Source organism: Hyla sarda, chromosome 2 (genome assembly GCF_029499605.1).
Source record: "Hyla sarda isolate aHylSar1 chromosome 2, aHylSar1.hap1, whole genome shotgun sequence".
Taxonomy (NCBI): Eukaryota; Metazoa; Chordata; class Amphibia; order Anura; family Hylidae; genus Hyla; species Hyla sarda.
The window spans coordinates 498354568-498377987 of NC_079190.1; the positions used below are offsets into that span (position 1 = coordinate 498354568).

A 23420-nucleotide genomic window follows, 5' to 3' on the forward strand; every position below is an offset into this window, starting at 1 on the left:
AAATAAGGCACACTGGCGCCAAAAAAAAGTGAGAAAGCTAACTAAACAAAAGATTTTTAGAATAATAGATTATTAACTAAATTAAACATTATGTATGTCGAGAAAACGCAGGGAACCTCCTTTTGGTTCCCTGCAGCTGCCCCCAGAAATCTTTTCTCGGCCATCCGAGAACTTCCGGTGAGGTCACCGGAAGTGACACACGCGACGCAAATGCTAGGGATTGCGGCCCAACGGGCTTCACCAAAATGGCGCTGTACAAAGGAGCTGCCTGCAGACCGGAACAGGACAACCAGGTAACCTAAAAGAAAAAATGAGAGAAGGATTAAGGGGACAGCCTGACGTGCACGCTCACATCAGGACCGAAAATAAAAACTCACCATCCTGTTGTTTAGCGGGTGGTTATCTAGGCAAGGGGGAGGCGTATCATACCTTTCTTCTTGCTCACATAGTGCAATCTGCCAGCAGGAGAAAGTGGGCGTTTCCCAGCAGGCACGACATCACTGAAGCCTGCTGGGGGACCACTTCCGCCCTCACATCTTTGCAGTGCTGTGAAGAATAGGAGACCTCAGGCTCTGTGCAGCTGTCAATCAAGCTCAGTGCAGTGAAACACTTGCTGAGTTTGGTCTCCTGCCAGGCCTGGAGGAGACCAGACTCACTGTATTAATTGCAGCAGGTACAAGAACAGAGCCACCTGGTGGCCTATCTTTCTATTACATTTTAAACATTTATATTGATAATTTTTCAAAGCAGGTGAATGGGAAAGTGTCTGGTAATTACACAAGAAACACTATATTAAAAGTTTTATTTGGTGGCAGGTACTCTTTAACATTGTGCACTAAAATTTCCTTTTTTCTTCCTAGGAACGTTTCCAATAATTTACCTGAAATATAGACGTGGCCTTATTTTATTTTTTAAACAATCCAAGTCATTTACAACATTTCCCTCTCTGTGATCTTTCACTTATATAAGAAGTCAAATAAATTAAATCCTCTTCTGTTGGTCATTTGGGAGCACTTTGGTGCATGTTTAATGCGCTGACATCTGCCAATCACATTCAAGAATATGAGGGGAAATTTAAAATAAAATCATGATTTATTGGTAAATGAGAGGGGCCAGGATGACCCATTTAAAGTCTTGTGTATTTAGTGCAGTTGTATTACCACCACAAACAATACAAATTTGCATCAAATTTTCAAAAGTGGTGCCTGGAGCCATGAAAATCTGGCGCACGCTGCCACGCGCCCTCCTAAAGACTTGCATTGAGGGGGCGTGGTCAGAGTACCTCTTTAATGCTCTGCCATATGCCTATGATGTTATTGGTGCTATGCGTACACAGCCTACCGAGAAACCAGTATAGTCAGAGCACTAATCTGAAGCGAGGGAGGAGGGTAAGGCCGCGTTCACACGACGGAAATTCTGCCTATCTGCATGAATTCCGCATCCGCATTGATTTTAGGCCTAATTCAGCTTTTTTTTTTTTTAAACATTTGCTCCGTTCACAGACATCTTATCCCCTATCCAAAGGATAGGGAATAAGATGTCTGATCGCGGGGTCCCAGTCTTCCGTGCTGCACCCGGCATACTAAACAGTGTGTTTACAATGCAGGGTTTGGGCGGTGGGAAATGTAAGATCAAGCCACGCCCCCTCATGATGTCACCACCCCCCACCCCCCATTCATGTCTATGGGAGGGGGACATGAATAGAGACATCACATCTCCGGCCGCCCAAACCCAGTGTACTAAACATACCCCCTCGATCAGACATCTTATCCCCGTGGGCGGAGTACCCCTTTAATGGATCATGAATTTACAATTGACCCAAAAAAGTTTTTTTTTATTTTTATTTTTTATAATTAATGTGAAAAATTAAGAATGTACAAGCTTTTGTGATTAAAAAAGAAAATACACAAATAAAACAAAACTATTTAATTGACGATAGAATACATTTTACGTTAAAAGAGTGGCGAAAATTCTTTGAGTTCACAGAGTAGCTAAGTCCATGTTTAGTGGCATCAGGTAAATTATATTTATATAATTGAATTTATTTATTTATTTTTAATTGGGTTATAAATCTCGCAGTATAATAGTTTTATCACAATCTTTTTACTGAGATCCAGTTTCGGTTGCCCAACAACGTTAACTACCAGCAGAAACTATAGCAATACTTGAACGTGACCTTATGCAGTGTTTCCCAACCAGGGTGCCTCCAGCTGTTGCAAAACTACAACTCCCAGCATGCCCTGTCCGGGCATGCTGGGAGTTGCAGTTTTGCAACAGCTGGAGGCATTCTGGTTGAAAAACACTGCCTTATACAGTACTGACAGATGTTACCCTGCAGTTACAGGTTACATCTGGGTTACTGATCACTCCTCATCTGATTCCTGGAAGATTTCCTGTAACTTGTGCGATGAAACATCGGAGCAGGTGAATCCCTGAGAAATGTAAAGAGCTGCAAAAGAAGAGGCTACAGGTTAAAGGGGTACTCCGGAGGGAAAATAAACAACAACGTTTTCAAATCAACTGGTGCCAGAAAGTTATACAGATCTGTAAATTACTTCTATGTAAAAAATCTTAATCAGCTGCTGTATGCTCCAGAGGAAGTTGTGTAGTTCTTTCCAGTCTGACCACAGTGCTCTCTCCTTCCACCTCTGTCCAGAGCAGGTTAGATTTGCTATGGGGATTTGCTTCTATCACGGACAGTTCCTGACATGGACAGAGGTGTCAGCAGAGAGCACTGTGGTCAGACTAGAAAGAACTACACAACTTGCTCTGGAGCATACAGCAGCTGATAAGTACTGGAAGGATTAAGATTTTAAATAGAAGTAATTTACAAATCTGTATAACATTCTGGCATATCCAAGTTGTCCACCATTACTTTACCTGACTACGAAGGGCTGGGGGAAGCAGCCCAGTGTCTGAGACTTGATGAAGTCCTGAATCTGCACAAACTGAGTGAGCAAGACAGCGGGCCGGGATCTGTCCATCTTTGTCATTACTATCTGCAGAAACCAAATGTGTACTATTAAAAAAGGTATAGTCCAGGTTAAACAAAGAAAACATCACTTTGTTAAACCCCTTCCTTCCTCTCAACCCATCCTCCCCATCGGCCACGAGGAAAAAAAAAAAAAAAACACAAACATAATATACCGTATTTTTCGCCCTATAGGACGCACCGGCGTATAAGACGCACCCAATTTATAGGTGCAAAATCTCAAAAAATAAAGATTTTGAACCCAATAGTGGTCTTCAACCTGCGGACCTCCAGATGTTGCAAAACTACAACTCCCAGCGTGCCCGGACAGCCGTTGGCTGTCCGGGCATGCTGGGTGTTGTAGTTTTGCAACATCTGGAGGTCCGCAGATTGAAGACCACTGCACAGGAGGTAATACTCACGTGTCCCCGCCGCTCCGGACCCGTCACCGCTGCCCTGGATGTCGCTCCATCGCTGTCCCCGTCGCTCCGGAACGTCTCTGCTGCCGGCCGGGTATCCTCGCTCTCCGTCGCCGCCATCACGTCGTTACGCACGCCGACGCACGCACGCGACAACGTGATGACGAGGAAGGAGAGCGCCGGCCATACAGGGGATCCCTGAACGGAGAAGATAGCGAGGAGGCAGGTAAGGTCCCTCCCGGTGTCTCGTAAGCACTAACCCGGCTATTCTGTCGGGCTGTTCGGGACCGCCGCGGTGAAATCGACTGAACAGCCGGGTTAGTGTCACTTTCCCTTCAGACGCGGCAGTCAGCTTTGATCGCCGCATCTGAAGGGTTAATACAGGGCATCACCGCGATCGGTGATGTCCTGTATTAGCCGCGGGTCCCGGCCGTTGATGACCGCAGGGACCGCCGCGATAGGGGTGTATTCGCCGTATAAGACGCACCGACTTTTCCCCCCCAGTTTTGGGGAAGAAAAAGTGCGTCTTATACGGCGAAAAATACAGTACTACCCAATATTCTACTTTAACGCCTTAACAACGCAAGATGTATATTTACGTCCTGCGCCAGCTCAGGCGGTATAACGCGGTGACCCCGCGTCATATCGGGTCGGTCCCGGCAGCCATCAACGGCCAGGACCCTCGGCTAATACAGGATATCACCGATCGCAGTAATGCCCTGTATTAACCCTTCAGACTCGGCGATCAAAGTTGACAGCCGCGTCTGAAGTGGAACTGAAAGTTTACAGGACACCGGGAGGATCCCTACCTGCCTCCTCGGTGTCTGATCAGCGAATGACTTCTCCGTGCCTGAGATCCAGGCAGGAGCAGTCAAGCGCCGATAACACTGATCAATGGCATGTTAATACATGCCAGTGATCAGTGTAAAAGATCAGTGTATGTAATGTTATAGGCTCCTATGGGAGCTATAACATTGCAAAAAAAAAAGTGAGAAAAAGTGTTAAGATCATTTAACCCCTTCCTTAATAAAAGTTTGAATCACCCCCCTTTTCCCATAAAAAAAGTGTAAATCTAAATAATGTGGTATCACCGCGTGCGTAAATGTACAAACTAAGAAATATATCATTAATTAAACCGCACGGTCAATGGCGTACACGCAAAAAAATTCCAAAGTCCAAAATAGCGTATTTTTGGTCACTTTTTATACCATAAAAAAAATAAATGAATAAAAAGTGATCAAAAAAAGTCCGATCAAAACAAAAATGGTACCCATAAAGACTTCAGATAACGGCGCAAAAAATGAGCCCTCATACCGCCTCGTAAACGCGAAAAAATAAAGTTATAGGGGTCAGAAGATGACAATTTTAAACGTATACATTTTCCTGCATGTAGTTATGATTTTTTACAGAAGTCCGACAAAATCAAACCTATATAAGTACGGGATCATTTTAACCGTATGGACCTACAGAATAATGATAAGGTGTAATTTTAACCAACAAATGCACTGCGTAGAAACAGAAGCCCCCAAAATTTACAAAATGACGTTTTCTCTTCAATTTTGTCGCACAATGAATTTTTTTCCGTTTTGCCGTTGATTTTTGGGTACAATGACTGATGTCACTGCAAAGTAGAATTGGTGACACAAAAAATAAGCATCATATGGATTTTTAGGTGGAAAATTTAAAGGGTTAAGATTTTTAAAAGGTAAGGAGGAAAAAACGAAAGTGCAAAAACTCAAAAACCGCTGAGTCCTTAAGGGGCTAATTCCCTCTTTCCCATTCTTTCTGCACTTTCTCCATCCCCTTTTTACCATTATACCAAATTAATTCATAGGCTTTAATTTTTTCCACCAGCTTTTGCCAACTTTGTATCTTCGGGGGGAATGGTGAGAAACTCTTAATATTATAATCCTACCAAGACACAGCAGTTTCATTATGACATTTCTGTACCCTATTCCCAGTATTTCTTTGCTGTTAATGGACAATCTATTCCATACAGTCTTTGAATATACTCTAATCCAATACTCCTTCACTTCCTGACATCCCCATAACAAATGTATTATCCCAGCTTCTTCATAATCACAACTTTGGGCATTTTGAGTCAAGTTTATATCCCATTTTATACAGCGCTAACAGTGAAAAATGCAATCTATGTGCTATCTTATAGGGGTACTCCGCTGCTCAGCATTTGGAACAAACTGTTCAGAAAGCTGGAGCCGGGAGCTCGTGACGTCATAACCCCGCCCCCCGTGCCGTCACGCACCGCCCCCTCAATGCAAGTCTATGGGAGGGGGCGTGACGGCTGTCACGCCCCCTCCCATAGTATTGCATTGAGGGGGCGGGGCATGACGTCATGAGGGGGGGTGGGGCTATGACATCACAAACTCCTGGCGTCAGCTCCAGCGTTGTTCCAAACCCTGAGCATCGGAGTACCCCTTTAAATAAAGAAATCTTGTGGTTATAACTAATTACTACTTTATTCATATCAATCCACATCTCTTTCCATTCCACTTCAGAAATATCTCCTAATTCCCTTATCCATTTTTTCCCTATTTTTCGGTGACTTTTGTGCACGAGTGCTCTTAATCAGTTTTTTTTTATAAATTTTTCCTATAGTGAGTTTTTCTATATTTAAATTACTTATATACTCAATTATTTCATGTGTGACCATTTCCCATCTAGGATTATTAGGATCTTTCCCAAATTTATTACCCAACTTATATTGTGACTGTAATTCTTCCCAAGTAATTAGTGTCTTATTATTTACTATCTGTTCTACTCTATTTATCCCTTTACTCCTGAAATTTACAAAGTCCTTACACTTCTAAAATTCTAAAAAAATACACTGCTAAAAAAAAAAATAAAGGGAACACTGAAACAACACAATGTAACTCCAAGTCAATGACACTTCTGGGAAATCACACTGTCCACTCAGGAAGAACACTGATTGACAATCAATTTCACATGGAACAGACAACAGGTGGAAATTATAGGCAATTAGCAAGACACCCCCAATAAAGGAGTGGTTCTGCAGGTGGTGACCACAGACCACTTCTCAGTTCCTATGCTTCTTGGCTGATGTTTTGGTCACTTTTGAATGCTGGCGGTGCTTTCGCTCTAGTGGTAGCATGAGACGGAGTCTATAACCCACACAAGTGGCTCAGGTAGTGCAGCTCATCCAGGATGGCACATCAATGCGAGCTGTGGAAAGAAGGTCTGCTGTGTCTGTCAACGTAGTGTCCAGAGCATGGAGGCGCTACCAGGAGACAGGCCAGTACATCAGGAGATGTGAAGGAGGCCGTAGGAGGGCAACAACCCAGCAGCAGGACCGCTACCTTCGCCTATGTGCAAGGAGGAGCAGGAGGAGCACTGCCAGAGCCCTGCAAAATGACCTCCAGAAGGCCACAGACGTGCATGTGTCCACTCAAACGGTGACAAACAGACTCCATGAGGGTGGTATGAGTGCCCGACGTCCACAGGTGGGGGTGGTGCTTACAGCCCAACACTGTGCAAGATGTTTGGCATTTGCCAGTGAACACCAAGATTGGCAAATTCACCACTGGCGCCCTGTGCTCTTCACAGATGAAAGCAGGTTCACACAGAGCACATGTGACAGACGTGAGAGAGTCTGGAGACGCCGTGGAGAACGTTCTGCTGCCTGCAACATGCTCCAGAATGACCAATTTGGCAGTGGGTCAGTAATGGTGTGGGGGGGCATTTCTTTGGGGGGCTGCACAGCCCTCCATGTGCTTGCCAGACATAGCCTGACTGCCATTAGGTACCGAGATGAGATCCTCAGACCCCTTGTGAGACCATATGCTGGTGCGGTTGGCCCTGGGTTCCTCCTAATACAAGACAATGCTAGACCTCATGTGGCTGGAGTGTGTCAGCAGTTCCTGCAGGAGGAAGGCATTGATGCTATGGACTGGCCGCCCATTCCCCAGACCTGAATCCGATTGAGCACATCTGGGACGTCTCGCTCCATCCACCACAGACTGTCCAGGAGTTGGCGGATGCTTTAGTCCAGGTCTGGGAGGACATCCCTCAGGAGACCATCCTCCACCTCATCAGGAGCATGCCCAGGCGTTGTAGGGAGGTCATACGGGCACGTGGAGGCCACACACACTACTGAGCCTCATTGGGACTTGTTTTAAGGACATTACATAAAGTTGGATCAGCCTGTAGTGGGGTTTTCCACTGTGATTTTGAGTGTGACTCCATATCCAGACCTCCATGGGTTCATACATTTGATTTCCATTGATAATTTTTGTGTGATTTTGTTGTCAGCGAATTCAACTATGTAAAGAGGAAAGTATTTCATACGATTAGTTCATTCATTCAGATCTAGGATGTGTTATCTTAGTGTTCCCTTTATTTTTTTGAGCAGTGTATTTATTACCCCAAAAGAGTTGTGAAGCAAAAGCTACCCTTTACCTGTAGAATTTTCCTCATAAATCCCCAGTTTTTATCCAACATTTTCTAAAAAGGGAGGCTACCCCCCCTCCCCCAATCTCCTTTTTTCCCTGCTTCAAGTGTGTCAAGTAGAGATGAACGAACTTACAGTAAATTCGATTAGTCAAGAACTTCTCGGCTCGGCAGTTGATGACTTTTCCAGCATAAATTAGTTCAGCTTTCAGGTGCTCCCCTGGGCTGGAAAAGGTGGATACATTCCTAGGAGACTCTTTCCTAGGAATGTATCCACCTTTTCCAGCCCACCGGAGCAGCTGAAAGCTGAACTCATTTACGCAGGATAAGTCATCAACTGCCGAGCCGAGAAGTTTGTGACTAATCGAATTTACTGTAAGTTCGCTCATCTCTAGTATCCATCTTTTCCAGCCCACCGGAACTCCTGAAAGCTGAACTAATTTATGCAGGATAAGTCATCAACTGCCGAGCCGAGAAGTTCGTGACGAATCGAATTTACTGTAAGTTCGCTCATCTCTAGTCACAAACTTCTCGGCTCGGCGTTTGCTGACTTTATCCTGCATAAATTAGTTCAGCTTTCAGGTGCTCCGGTGGGCTGGAAAAGGTGGATACAGTACTAGGAAAGAGCACCTGAAAGCTGAACAAATTTATGCAGGCTAAAGTAAGCAAACGCTGAGCAGAGAAGTTCGTGACGAATCGAATTTACTGTAAGTTCGCTCATCTCTAGTGTCAAGGACAGAAATCTGATCTCCCTCTCTTCCAAACTTCTCCCATAATGTTTTAATTATCCCTTCTCTCTGTCCTATTAACATTAATATTGAAGCTAGATAATAAATTCAGGATTTAGGGATTCCCAATCCTCCTTCTGCTATTGGTGCATTTAGGTATCTCAGTTTAATTTTCACATGTGCCCTCCCCCATTTCAAATCATTAATCTTTCTTTCCATTTCTTTGAAGTATTTATCTGGGATCCAAATCGGTGCCGTTCTTAGATAATGTAGGATCAATGGCAGTAATACTCCCTTCACTAATGTAATCCTATCCCCCATTGTCAATGGTCATTTTAACCACACCTTTCTCTTACCTTTAACCTTTTGAATACTCGGTTTAATATTTTAAAGTAGAATACTCTGCTACATTTGCTGATATCTTTATTCCAAGATAGTCTATATCCCTTACCACCTTTAAACCCCCCCATACTGTTCACCTCTGTTCCAATCGGGAGAATAGCTGATTTTTCTCAGTTTATGTTAAATCCGGAATGCCTTCCCAATTCTTTAAAGGGGTACTCCGCTGCTTAGCGTTTGGAACAAAATGTTCCGAATGCTTAGAGCAGGCGCCGGGAGCTTGTGATGTCCTAGCCCCGCCCCTCATTATGTCCCGCCCTGCCCCCTCAATGCAAGTCTACGGGAGGGGGCGTGATGACTGTCACGCCCCCTCCCATAGACTTGCATTGAGGGGGCGGGAGATGACATCATGAGGGGTGGGGCTATGATGTCCCAAGCTCACAGTGTCGGCTCTTAGCATTCAGAACATTCTGTTCCAAACGCTGAGCAGCGGAGTACCCCTTTAATGATACCAATAGCCCCATTTATTTTACATACCAGATCTTTTATAAAAAGTAGTACATCGTCTGCATACATCAGTGATTTCTCTTGTGTTCCATTAAAGGGGTACTCCGGTGGGGAAAAAAAATATATATATATATATTTTTTTTTTAATCAACTGGTGCCAGAAAATTAAACAGATTTGTAAATTACTTCTATTAAAAAATCTTAATCCTTCCAGTACTTATTAGCTGCTGAATACTACAGAGGAAAATCTTTTCTTTTTGGAACACAGAGCTCTCTGCTGACATCATGACCACAGTGCTCTCTGCTGACACCTCTGTCCATTTTAGGAACTGTCCAGAGTAGGAGAAAATCCCCATCGCAAACCTATGCTGCTCTGGACAGTTCCTAAAAATGGACAGAAATGTCAGCAGGGAGCTCTGTGTTCCAAAAAGAAAAGATTTTCCTCTGTAATATTCAGAAGCTAATAAGTACAGGAAGGGTTAAGATTTTTTTTTTTTAATAAAAGTAATTTATTAATCTGTTTAACTTTCTGGCACCAGTTGATTAAAAACAAAACAAAAAAAATGGAGTACCCCTTTAATACCAAGACCCTGAAATCCTTCATCAGACTTTATCTTAATCGACAAAGGTTCCAAAAACAGGGCGAGCAGTATGGGGGAAAGCGGGCAGCCTTGCCTGGTGCCTCTGTTTATATTAATCCTGGCCGTTGGTTTGGAGTACATATTTCCAGTCCATGAGATAAGGGAAGGTCCTATATCCATACCCACTCTGGATTATTATTTGGCATAAGCTTTGACTGGTAACGGACGGAAACTTACTACATAAGGGATTCCGGACTCTTCGCACATCTCCACCGCAATTAAATCTGCTTTCTGAATGCCGATTGACCCGTCCACTAGCAAAAACGTCCTTTTCAGGCTGGAAGATACAAAAGTAACAAATGTACTGCGTCTCTGCATCTAGATCCGCAGACGCCACTGAAGGGCCCGTCGTCTACGGTCGCGCACAACGTACTTGCGTCTCTCCTGGACGTAGCCTTCCACCATTTCCATAAAGTCCTCGGGGGCTTTATAGCCGTAGCCCGGCATGTCTACCAAGGTGAAGGCCTTGCCAACTTTGAAAAAGTTCATTTTTTTGGTGTGGCCCTTTAAAAAAAAAAAAAAAATTGAGGAATGATACTAAAAAAGAATTAAATAAATAAAACATTTAAATATGTAATTTTAAAGAACATCAGACACTGACAGTCGTCAGGTCAATCTAATTTCTACAGACAAATCTGATATCTGAATCGGCACTGTACTGGTTCTCAAATGTCCCTGATACCCATCACAATACCTGCAGGCCATAAAAAAAAAAAAAAAGGGACCTGCCACGCAAAGAAACTACGTAATTTTATTGTGCTGCAGGTCCTGCACCACTCCGGAAAAAGGAGCAAAGGAAAAGGTCCTGCACCACTAAAAAAGCGGAGGGGAGGTGAATGGGATTTTTATTTTATTTTGGCTGGGACTTATTGGGGGGAAACCACTTAATGGGGACATCTACCTAAAAGGGAAGGATTCCCTACCTACTAGTGCTTCTACCTTATAGGGGGAATTCCCTAACTACTAGGGGCTTCTACCTAACAGGAGGGTATTTACTACAGACTGGGGGCTTTTAGCTAATAGGAAGGGACTCCCTACCTACTGGGCACTTCTGCCCGATAGGTAGAAGTGCCCAGTATGTAATCCCCCTACCAGGCTGAAGTGCCCAGTAGGTAAGGAGTCCCTTCCTATTAGCTAAAAGCCCCCAGTTGGTAGTAAACACCCTCCTGTTAGGTTGAAGCCCCTAGTAGTTAGGGAATCCCCCCTATCAGGCAGAAGCTCCTAGTAGGTAGGGAGTCCCTTCCTATTAGATATAAGACCCAGTAGGTAGTAAATACCCTCTGGTTAGGTTAAAGCCCCCAGTAGGTAGGGAATCCCCCCACTCATCAGGTAGAAGCACCCAGTAGGTAGAGAATCCACCCTATCAGGTAGAAGCACTAGTAGGTAAGAAATTCCTCTCCTATTAGGTAGAAGTGCCCAGTATGTAATCCCCCCCTAATAGGTGGGAATCCCTACCTTATGGGTGCTTCTACCTAATAGGAGAGGAATTCCCTACCTACTAGTGCTTCTACCTCATAGGGTGGATTCTCTACCTACCGGGCACTTCTACCTGATGGGGGTGGGGGGGGGGATTCCCTACCTACTGGGGGCTTTAACATAACCGGAGGGTATTTACTACCTACTGGGTCTTTTATAGGAAGGGACTCCCTACCTACTAGGAGCTTCTGCCTGACGGGGAAGATTCCCTACCTACTGGGTGCTTCTACCTGATGGGGGGGGGGGGGGAATTCCCTACCTACTGGGTGCTTCTACCTGATGGGGGGGGGGGATTCCCTACCTACTGGGTGCTTCTACCTGATGGGGGGGGGGATTCCCTACCTACTGGGTGCTTCTACCTGATGGGCGGGGGGGGGGGGATTCCCTACCTACTGGGTGCTTCTACCTGATAGGAGGATTCCCTACCTACTGGGGGCTTCTACCTAATAGGAGAGGGATTACATAACTACTGGGGCATATCTTAATTAGGAGTGTCAGTAAGGGTCTAAGGCTTTACAAAGTCTTGAGCCCCCTTTGCTGTCACATGGCATAAAGTAATTGTAACTGGAATTACAACATATTTCCTATATAACCCAATGGCCTGTCTGTGTAATGCATGGATATACTGGGTCCTCCAGAGCACAAACTGCACTTTGTAGCAGCTCTCCTCTTCGGATTATAGATTAACCTCCTCTACTTATTAACATCTCTTTAACAGAGCATGAAGATGGTTTTTCTTAACCAACAGGTCCATGACTGTTGATAAATATGGTGGGTTCTGGCAACGAAGATCATGTACACAACCCAAGGATTGGACACCATCACAGAGCAGATAGGAAGAGAGTAACAAGATGGCCGCTTATCCAGTCCGTACCATAATGGATGCACAGACTTACTGGAGTTTTGGAGATTCTCACTTCAATTCCTGGAACCAAAGCAAACAGGGCCTTGATGAGAGATGATTTCCCCACATTACTCCTCCCTATGAAGCAGACCTGTAGAGACACAACATGTGATCAATGTTAAAGGGTAGCTCCCACCATCCTTTTTTTTTTTATGTCCCTGCCTATTGCCCATCTATCCCTAACCCCTTCCCTGCCTTATTTTAATTTTTTAAACTATGGTGGAAATGCCTTTTTGTCTACCTGGTAGTGTGCTCACTTACCAGGCAGACTTCCCCAGCAGGCGCGATATCACTGATGCCTGCTGGGGCCGACACTTCCACCCTTAGTTCATCTACACAGGGTGCCTCCAGCTGTTTCACCACTACAACTCCCAGCTTGCCCTGACAACTATTGGCTGTCAGGGCATGCTGGGAGTTGTAGTGGGGAAACAACTGGAGGCATACTGTACATGTGAAAACAATAACTTTGCTATTGGCCGCGGCGCTACCACCCCCCCCCCCCCACCCGAAATACATTACATGGCCGCGGTGCTACCCCCCCCCCCCCCCTCTCCTCAAAGCAATACATTTCATTCCCCTACCCACACACGAAACACGTACCGATGGCCAGTCCGTCCTGAGGCAGTAGCGGGAGGCGGGGCCGGCATGTGAGGCCTGGGAGCCAATGCGCTCTCTCCCGCCTGTCTGATTGACAGGCAGGGAGCGAGCGCAGCCTGAATGAATTCGGACCGATTGCCCTGCCGGTATTGGTCTGAATTCAGGCGTGACGTCACGCCAGACTGCAGCCGGCCACTAGGAGGGAGACCCCTAGTGGCCATTTTTCAACATTAAAATAAAGTGTTTTATTTAAAAAAAAATGTATTAAAGTATATTAGAAATATGTTGTAGTACATCAGTACTACAACATATAAAAAAAAAAAAGTTCATGACAGTGCCCATTTAACCCCTTTGCAGCAATTTTTCTTTTTTTTTCCCTCCTCGCCTTTTAAGTTTCTCAATTCCGCTGTTCACCGTGTGGGATCATAAACATTATATTTGAATAGTTTGGACATTTCCATGTGCGGCAATAACAAATATGTTTGTTTGGTTTATTTTACAAGTTTTGCTTTTTAAAATGGGAAAAGATGGGTGATTTTATTTTTTATTCGGGGAGGGGCTTTTATATATTATTTAAAAAAAAATAATTATATATATATATGCCGTGATCGGCATTGATCACGCCATCTAAATCAATGGCAGACATCAGCGTGATCACAGCTGGTACTCACCCGCTATGAAGTGAATGCAGCTAGTATTCACCCGCTATGAAGTGAGCACAGCTCCTGTGCTCGCTTCATAGTTAGTAAACACGCCACAACGTAAATGTACGCCGCTGTGCTATGAGGTCAAGACCACAGCATGGTATATTTACGTTGCAGTTCCTTTAGGGGTTAAGAGCATTGATTGCTTTTTGAGGCAGCATACAATCAAAAGGAGAAGAGGAGGAGATTAAAGGGGTTATCCAGGAAAAAACTTTTTTTTTTTTTATATCAACTGGCTGCAGAAAGTTAAACAGATTTATAAATTAGGGTAGAAAACAGACATGGCGCACATCTACAATCTTGTATAATGATCTGATTGCTTCTCAGCATAATATCAAAAACTAACAGGTTGTTAGTATACATTTTTTGTTTGAACATGTGCTGCACTCTTCCCCACCCCCTCAGCCCAAACCTATATAAGTAGTAATTAGCTTCATAAGGGCCATTTCATTCCTAGTAGCCTCCCAGTCTGACTGGGAGAGCAGGGTAAGTGAGCCATTACACCTTGTTCACACTGGTGTGGTGCTGTGGTGTCCGTTGCTGTCGTGGTGCTGTGTCTGCAGGCGGGTGCGGCCCATGGACTGGTTTGAGAGGCATTGGGGCCGCTCTGCCAGTGGGTCGCTCCCCCCACCCGTGGACGCTGGTGTTGCGGCGGTGGTGGTCGCCGCCCGGTGCTGCGCCATTTTATGCTGGGGACGTTAGGGACCCACTCTAAATAGGTGGCCTTGACGTGGCGAGTGGGCTTGTACTTTTTGATCAAAAACGTATACTAACAACCTGTTAGTTTTTGATATTATGCTGAGAAGCAATCAGATCATTATACAAGATTGTAGATGTGCGACCATGTCTGTCTTCTACCTGAATTCACACTGAGATTTGTAAATTACTTCTATTAAAAAAATCTTAATCCTTTCAATAATTATCAGCTGCTGAAGTTGAGTTGTTGTTTTCTGTCTGACAACAGTGCTCTCTGCTGACATCTTTGCTTGTCTCAGGAACTGAACAGAGTAGAAGATTTGCTATGGGGATTTGCTTCTAAACTGGGTGTTTCCCGAGACAGGTCTCATCAGAGAGCAGTTAGACAGAAAAGAACAACTCAACTTTAGCAGCTCATAAGTACTGAAAGGATTAAGATTTTTTTATAGCAGTAATTTACAAATCAGTTTAACTTTCTGGAGCCAGTTGATTATGTGTATATATATTATATATATATAAAGTTTTTTCCTGGATAACCCCTTTAAAGGGGTACTCCGCTGCTTGTTCCGAATGCTGGAGCAGGGAGCTTGTTCTGTCATAGCCCCGCCCCCTTACGACAGCACGCTCGCCCCCTCAATGTAAGTCTATCGCCACGCCCCCTCCCATAGACTTGCATTGAGGGGGCGGGGCTATGATGTCACAAGCTCCCAGCGCCGACTCCAGCATTTGGAACAGTTTGTTCCAAACGCTGAGCAGCGGAGTAGCCCTTTAAGGGTATGTTCAATCGGTGGATTTTTTGTAGAAATTTCTTCGGGAAAATTTCCATGCTGATATTCCACAATAGTGGGCAAAGTGGGCACCGGCAGAACATGTTGGCGTTATGACCGATCGGAAATTCTCTTTCTCCATAGACTGCAATTCATTTACAGGCGGATTCCGTAGCGAGACTTGACATGTCAATTCTTTCTTTGGGGGGGGGGGGGGCCTGAATCAGAATGTCCCCCACTGATGTTTCCACCGCAAAAATTCCAAAGTGTGCACGGTGCAGCAGAATCCCGATGAGAATAATTGGGCTCTCTTGCAATGGAATTTGTGAGCCGAGTTTTTCCGCCAGCAAAAGTGACTAACCTCTGGTTGCTGCAGCTCCGGTGCATGATCCAACCTGACGGCCGATGTGAAGTAATCGATCACGTGTTTTCCGGCCGGCCTAAACAACCTTTCGGCCTCAGCTATTTCCTCTAAGGTGGGATCGAAGAGTCTAAAGTTGGTCTTGTCAACGTCGGAGCTCAGCAGCTTCTCCATGTCCTTCACAGGGAAGACAATGCTGCCACGTCTTTTCTCCTGCAGCTTCATCACTTCCTGGATAGAAGCTAAACTTGCAGCGTTCCGGTGCAGCCGCCATACTGGAAAACGAGTGTGAAGTAGAGAGGTGATGCCAAATATGGTCTTCATTTCATCAGGAAACAGTCTGAAATAAAGGAAAAAACAGTGTCAGGGTAAGGTCTGAGGGTGGACAATAAAATGGCTAAAAATCCCTTTTCTCTGACCTTAGGGTACGATCACACTAGGGCTGCAAGACTGACCTGTAAAGCAATCACAACACAATATTGTCCATGTGCGATTAGTGCGACCGCACCTGTGCAGGTGGCGAATTGCTTTGATTGTCTTCTTATACATTAAAGGGGTACTCCGGTGTAAAACTTTTTTTTTTTTTTTATCAACTGGTGCCAGAAAGTTAAACAGATTTGTAAATTACTTCTATTAAAAAATCTTAATCCTTCCAATAGTTATTAGCTTCTGAAGTTTTCTGTCTAACTGCTCAATGATGATGTCACGTCCCGGGAGCTGTGCATGATGGGAGAATATCCCCATAGGAGCTGGACAGCTCCCGGGACGTGACTCATCAGAGAGCAGTTAGACAGAAATCAACAACTCAACTTCAGAAGCTAATAACTATTGGAAGGATTAAGATTTTTTTATAGAAGTAATTTACAAATCTGTTTAACTTTACGGAGCCAGTTGATATATATAAAAAAAGTTTTGGCCTGGAATACCCCTTTAATCCTTCCAGTACTTATTAGCTGCTGAAAACTACAGAGGAAATTCATTTCTTTTTGGAACACAGAGCTCTCTGCTGACATCATGACCACAGTGCTCTCTGCTGACATCTCTGTCCATTTTAAGAACTGTCCAGAGTAGGAGAAAATCCTTATAGCAAACCTATGCTGCGCTGTACAGTTCCTAAAATGGACAGAGATGTCAGCAGAGAGCACTGTGTTCGTGATGTCAGCAGAGAGCTCTGTGTTCCAAAAAGAATAGAATTTCCTCTGTAGTATTCAGCAGCTAATAAGTACTGGAATGATTAAGATTTATTTATTTTTAATAGAAGTAATTTACAAATCTGTTTAACTTTCTGGCACCAGTTGATTTAAAAAAATAAAAATAAAAGTTTTCCACCAGAGTACCCCTTTAATTTTGGTGGCCCACATCTAACTCCTGTGTATGGCCGCCTTTTTCTACCTCCCACCAGACCCCTGTGTGTGCGTCATATGGTGCTGGGGCACCAGGGAAAAAAAAAAAAGCCTGATGCTTACCTAGCCCCGGTCCGCCGTTCATATCTACTAGACCTAGGGAATCACGGATCCTCGCTAGAGTGTGCTGGATCTTCTAGCGCCAACACAGCTAGGGAGTTATAGACGACTTGCATTTACCTTTAGGGGCTCTTCTTTTATAACTACTAGACCCTAGACCTGTGGTCCCCAAACTGTGGACCTCAAGCTGTTGCAAAAAACTACAACTCTCAGTGTGCTCCAACCCATCATGACAACGGTAGGCCCTTGTCCTAAGAGTGAATGGAACATCATGATGTATGATACGTATAAGATTTCTGACGTTAGCCGAGTGCTGCACTTGTCTTTCTTTGGAAGTACCATAGAGAGAGTGATGAAGGTGACAGCGGAGATTATAGACAGCTGCTCCATTTTCTCGGAGGGACAAGGGACACCTATTTTTGTAGTTTAGTTGAATAGCCATTGATCATATACTTAAAGGGGTACTCCGCCGCTCAACGTTTGGGACAAACTGTTTCGAACGCTGGAGCCGGCAGCTCGTCGTGATGTCATAGCCCCACCCACTCAATGCAAGTCTATGGGAGGGGGCGTGACAGCAGTCACACCCCCTCCCATAGACTTGTATTGATGGGGGGGGGGGGCAGGTCTGACCACTGGGATCCCCATTGTCCACCGAATGCATAGGGTGTAGTGCACACGAGTGGACAGCGTTCCATTCATTCTCTATAAGGCTTCTGGACATTGCCAAGCACAGTGCTCCATTCATTCGGGGGAACAATTTCCTCCATTTTCAGAATCGGTGGATTTATACCAATACCAATAAATCTTTTATCTACTACGATATTGCTCCGAGACTTAATCATCTGTCTGGAAATGGCATCTCTTCTTGTACGCCGCATTTGGATTCTTTACACCGCTCTGGTCGCCGGCTATCGACACTTTCAGGTGAGTATTGTTTCAGAAGCACCGTCCAACCATCTGGTAGTGGTCTCCAAACGGTGGACATCCACCTGCAGTAAAACTACAGCTCCCAGCATGCCCGGACAGTCAACGGCTGGAGACCACTGATCTAATTCCAGTCATTCTGTAAAACAGCGGGCGCCGACGGAACATGCTGGCACTATGACCGCTCAGAAATGCGCAGTCTCCATAGACAACAATGCATTTCTCAGTGTAGAAAGGGCTGAGATGTCATTTCTTTTCGGAGAGGCTGAAATTTGTTTTGTTTCCACTGATAACAAGGAGAGGGGTACAACTACTGCAAAGGGAAACAACCAGTTGCCTATAGCAACCAATCACGTTACTGCTTTCATTTCCCGAAGCTTGAAAATGATTGGTTGATACTGAAAATGAAAGCTGCACTTTGATTGGTTTGTATGTCATGTGATTTAGACCATGCTAAGAGTGCACCATGTGGTTCATCCAGTGGCTAACGACTAACTACGTCTCCAGGGTAACAATCATGTGACCTATTTGTACCGTCGTGCTCTCCATCATACATCCCCGTACACGTGACTTACTTACACAGTACTACAGCTTTACTTGCCTTCCCCGAACCGCGTCCTGAGATACTGCATTTCAGGTCACATTGCCAATTTGCCATTGCCTCTGAGTGCTAATAAAGTTATTCCAAACGGCACTGAGACTTCCGCTACACGCTGTTGCGTTCAGAGCCTCGATGTGGAGGAGGTTTTTAACCAATCAATAGGCGCTTGACAATTAACCTCATCTCATTGGCTGTTCTGTGGTGACGTTAACTTACTACTAGCCAATAGCTTCACAGAGAGGTAAACACTAGAGCGCGCACAGATCTTTTACTAGATGTCTCCGTCTCCGGCGCCATGTGTGAAGCGTTAACTTTTGATCATTTGTAACGGCAATTGGTCTCCGTAAACATGGCTGCGTGCCTCGCATAATGGGGACAGTGTTGTATTAAATTGAGGCGCGCAGTTTGCCTTGTGACAGTGGAGCTGGTGATGTGGACGACGATAACATGCGACGGCTGACTGTGTGGAAGGAATGAAGTGACAGCCCGGGCTGTATGTGAGCGGAATAGACTGAAACAGCTGTCAGGGATTCCAGGAAGTGATACGGTGTAATCTATTACTGCACAGGTTGGCTGAGACTTGTAGTGCTGACTGACACTATGCTGAGACTTGTAGTGCTGACAGGGAATGCTGAGACTTGTACTGACAGGGAATGCGGAGACTTGTAGTACTGACAGGGAAGGCTGAGACTTGTACTGACAGGGAATGCTGAGACTTGTAGTACTGACGGAATGCTGAGACTTGTAGTGCTGACAGGGAATGCTGAGACTTGTACTGACAGGGAAGGCTGAGACTTGTAGTACTGACAGGGAATGCTGAGACTTGCAGTATTGATAGGGAATGCTGAGACTTGTAGTGCTGACTGACAGAATGCTGAGACTTGCAGTGTTGACAGGGAATGCTGAGACTTGCAGTGTTGACAGGGAATGCTGAGACTTGCAGTGTTGACAGGGAATGCTGAGACTTGCAGTGTTGACAGGGAATGCTGAGACTTGCAGTGTTGACAGGGAATGCTGAGACTTGCAGTGTTGACAGGGAATGCTGAGACTTGCAGTGTTGACAGGGAATGCTGAGACTTGCAGTGTTGACAGGGAATGCTGAGACTTGCAGTGTTGACAGGGAATGCTGAGACTTGCAGTGTTGACAGGGAATGCTGAGACTTGCAGTATTGACAGGGAATGCTGAGACTTGTAGTACTGACAGGGAATGCTGAGACTTGTAGTACTGACAGGGAATGCTGAGACTTGTAGTACTGACAGGGAATGCTGAGACTTGCAGTATTGACAGGGAATGCTGAGACTTGTAGTGCTGACTGACAGGGATTGCTGAGACCTGTAGTGCTGACCGACAGAATGCTGAGACTTGTAGTACTGACTGACAGAATGCTGAGACTTGCAGTATTGACAGGGAATGCTTAGACTTGTAGTGCTGACTGACAGGGAATGCTGAGACTTGTAGTACTGACAGGGAATGCTGAGACTTGTAGTACTGACAGGGAATGCTGAGACTTGTAGTACTGACAGGGAATGCTGAGACTTGTAGTACTGACAGGGAATGCTGAGACTTGTAGTACTGACAGGGAATGCTGAGACTTGCAGTATTGACAGGGAATGCTGAGACTTGTAGTGCTGACTGACAGGGATTGCTGAGACCTGTAGTGCTGACCGACAGAATGCTGAGACTTGTAGTACTGACTGACAGAATGCTGAGACTTGCAGTATTGACAGGGAATGCTTAGACTTGTAGTGCTGACTGACAGGGAATGCTGAGACTTGTAGTACTGACTGACAATGCTAAGACTTGCGGTACTAATAGGGAATGCTGAGACATGTAGTGCTTACTGGCAGAATGCTGAGACTTGTAGTACTGACTGATAGGGATTGCTGAGAATTGTAGTACTGACTGACAGGGATTGCTGAGAATTGTAGTACTGACTGACAGGGAATGCTGAGACTTGTAGTACTGACAGAGAATGCTGAGACTTGTAGTACTGACAGGGAATGCTGAGACTTGTAGTATTGACAGGGAATGCTGAGACTTGTAGTACTGACTGACAGGGAATGCTGAGACTTATAGTACTGACAGAGAATGCTGAGACTTGTAGTACTGACAGGGAATGCTGAGACTTGTAGTATTGACAGGGAATGCTGAGACTTGTAGTACTGACTGACAGGGATTGCTGAGACTTGTAGTAGTGACTGACAGGGAATGCTGAGACTTGTACTGAGAGGGAATGCTGAGACTTGTAGTACTGACAGGGAATGCTGAGACTTGTACTGACAGGGAATGCTGAGACTTGTACTGACAGGGAATGCTGAGACTTGTAGTATGGACTTATGCAAATGCTGATACCTGTAGTACTGGAAAAAATGCTAAAATTAGCAGGGTGCAGATTGGTAAGAAAGGATGAGCCCAGTAAGGCTTCTATCACCACCGTCATGTTCCTGCATTTTGACATCTGTTTTTCTGCTGAAAAAGGTCCTGAAAAAATAGACAAAATATCTGAACATAACGGATGATAACGAATGACCAATGTCTGTTATTTTAACGAGCATCCTGTCCAAATAATGGAAATGTTCCGTCCGTTATAGTCCGTTATTTTATTTCCATGTTCTGAACATGCGCAGTACAAATGACGGATCATAACGGACGTTAAAATAACGGGCGCTAACGGATGTCAATTGTGAACATCCGTCACCCATAGACTTCAATGTTACAATTCTAATGGCCGTTATTCCACCGTTATTTTCGACGGGACAAAAATTACTGCATGCACCAAAAATAAGGGACGTTAGGACATAACTGGTGCTGTAGAATGGTCAAACAATTCCATTGACATGAATGGGATATTTTGACGGCCGTATTAGGGACTTTCAGATGGGAGATCATGACGGGAGTTTTTGCGGGGTGACAACGGTCGTGTGGAAGGGGCCTAATACAGTGGTCCCTTAAAGGGGTACTCCGGTGGAAACTAGAGATGAGCGAACTTACAGTAAATTCGATTCATCACGAACTTCTCGGCTCGGCAGTTGATGACTTATCCTGCATAAATTAGTTCAGCTTTCCGGTGCTCCGGTGGACTGGAAAAGGTGGATACAGTCCTAGGAGACTCTTTCCTAGGAATGTATCCACCTTTTCCAGCCCACCGGAGCACTGGAAAGCTGAACTAATTTATGCAGGAAAAGTCATCAACTGCCGAGCCGAGAAGTTCGTGACGAATCAAATTTGCTGTAAGTTCGCTCATCTCTAGTGGAAATCTTTTTTTTTTTATTTATTATTTATTTATTTATTTTTTAAATCAACTGGTGCCAGAAAGTTAAACAGATTTTAAATTACTTCTATTAAAAAAAATCTTAATCCTTCCAGTACTTATTAGCTGCTGAATACTACAGAGGAAATTATTTTCTTTTTGGAACACAGAGCTCTCTGCTGAATCATGAGCACAGTGCTCTCTGCTGACATCTCTGTCCATTTTAGGAACTGTCCAGAGCAGCATAGGTTTGCTATGGGGATTTTCTCCTTCTCTGGACAGTTCTTAAAATGGACAGAGATGTCAGCAGAGAGCACTGTGCTTGTGATGTCAGCAGAGAGCTCCGTGTTCCAAAAAGAAAATAATTTCCTCTGTAGTGTTCAGCAGCTAATAAGTACTGGAAGGATTAAGATTTTTTAAATAGAAGTAATTTTCAAATCTGTTTAACTTTCTGGCACTAGTTGATTTAAAAAAATAAATTAAAAAAAGTTTTCCACCGGAGTACCCCTTTAAGTTACAATATGAATCGGTTCCAGGACAACCATTGTATGTTGAAACCATTGTATGCTGAGACCAGAACTCTATGGAAACCTGGTAATTGGTTCTGAAGCCCCAAAATGTCATCCAAAAATAGGAAAAAGTGAGGATAAAAGAGAAATAAGTAGATAACTAATATAGACAAAGCAAATCCTTATATATAAAAGTAATAAAGATCTGCTGGGAGCTGTAATCACTGTCTATGTCAGTGTTTCCCAACCGGGGTGCCTCCAGCTGTTGCAAAACTACAACTCCCAGCATGCCCGGACAGCCAACGGCTGTCCGGGCATGCTGGGAGTTGTAGTTTTGTAACAGCTGGAGGCACCCTGGTTGGGAAACAGTGGTTTATGTAGAGGACAGGAGCTTCTTCAGGGTCCTATACAGTACACACAGTGTCCCAAATGGAGCCGCCCTTACTTGGTGTCCAAAGGAGCAGCTAAGGTTAGGTTCACACCAGGTTTTGCAATACAGTTCCTGTATCAGGTTTTTGATTAAAAAAACAAAACAGATTCCTCAAAACCGGACTAAACTGTATGAAAACGTGTGTACAAATTTTTATCCGTATACGGGTTGAAAAATGATGTCCGGTTGCATCCGTTTTTTAAGAAAAAAAAATTGTATACGTTTTTAACTTTTCACTCCATTATGAATAAAGTTTCACTTGTTTGATTGAAATTCCAAGAAAAAAAAAAACTGTTCAAAGTCAAAAACCGTATGGTGAAAACCGGATGGAACGGTACGCACATACAGTTCTGTACAGTTCCCATTGACTCCCATGTTAAAAAAATAAATAAATAAAATAAAAACTTATACGGTTTTTCACCCGGACCAAAAACCGTGGTAGGCTGTGGTTTTCTGTCCGGGGGGGAAAAAAAAAAAAAGGAAAAAACGTATGGTTTGAAAAACTTAGACAACCGAATACATTATGGTGCACACTATTTTGAATGGGAAGTCTACGGGCGCGGTTTTCTGTATGGTTGCATAAGTTTTTTTTTTTTTTTTTTTTTTTTTTTTATGAAACCGTATAGCAGAATTGTGGTGTGAACCCACCCTAACCCTGGCACAGGTAAGGAGTAGTACAGAACTTGTAGTTCCTCCCTGTACTGTAG

At 44.4% G+C, this 23420-nt stretch overlaps 2 protein-coding genes across 11 annotated transcripts in view; one reads left to right on the plus strand and one right to left on the minus strand.

The window, feature by feature from the left end:
- Positions 1–1843: 1843 nt before the first annotated feature.
- Positions 1844–18715, minus strand: GTPBP8 (GTP binding protein 8 (putative)). 5 transcript variants are annotated; one of them, XM_056559773.1, is made up of 7 exons: positions 18498–18715; positions 15536–15875; positions 12403–12501; positions 10404–10534; positions 10208–10307; positions 2881–2999; positions 1844–2449 (listed from the first exon to the last, which is right to left on the minus strand). In XM_056559773.1, the coding sequence occupies exons 1-7, from the start codon at positions 18578–18580 to the stop codon at positions 2371–2373; spliced, it is 951 nt and encodes a 316-aa protein (XP_056415748.1). In that variant the 5' UTR covers positions 18581–18715; the 3' UTR covers positions 1844–2370. The 5 variants fall into 5 exon arrangements, with proteins under 5 accessions (XP_056415748.1, XP_056415750.1, XP_056415749.1 ...); XM_056559775.1 differs by having other exon boundaries at positions 1846–2449; positions 18524–18669; XM_056559774.1 differs by having other exon boundaries at positions 1846–2449; positions 18502–18648.
- The window catches only part of LOC130357202 (Golgi pH regulator), a 46637-nt gene continuing 41621 nt past the window's right edge, over positions 18405–23420 (plus strand). Inside the window, exons 1-2 of one of the 6 annotated variants that reach the window (XM_056559767.1) lie at positions 18813–19091; positions 22311–22414. The gene's annotated coding sequence lies outside the window, so the exon portion shown is untranslated. Of the gene's footprint in view, positions 18431–18623; positions 18765–18809; positions 19092–20882; positions 21003–22310; positions 22415–23420 lie in introns of those variants that run through there. The other 5 variants (XM_056559769.1, XM_056559766.1, XM_056559771.1 and 2 more) reach the window with 5 other exon arrangements.

Coding starts and splice junctions, on each gene's coding strand:
- GTPBP8 (XM_056559773.1), bottom strand. CDS start 18,580: ATGGCAAATTGGCAATGTGACCTGAAATGCAGTATCTCAGGACGCGGT. Junction 10,308..10,403: donor TACGTCCAGGAGAGACGCAA/GTACGTTGTGCG, acceptor TGTATCTTCCAG/CCTGAAAAGGACGTTTTTGC. Junction 2,450..2,880: donor CCCCAGCCCTTCGTAGTCAG/GTAAAGTAATGG, acceptor CTTCTTTTGCAG/CTCTTTACATTTCTCAGGGA.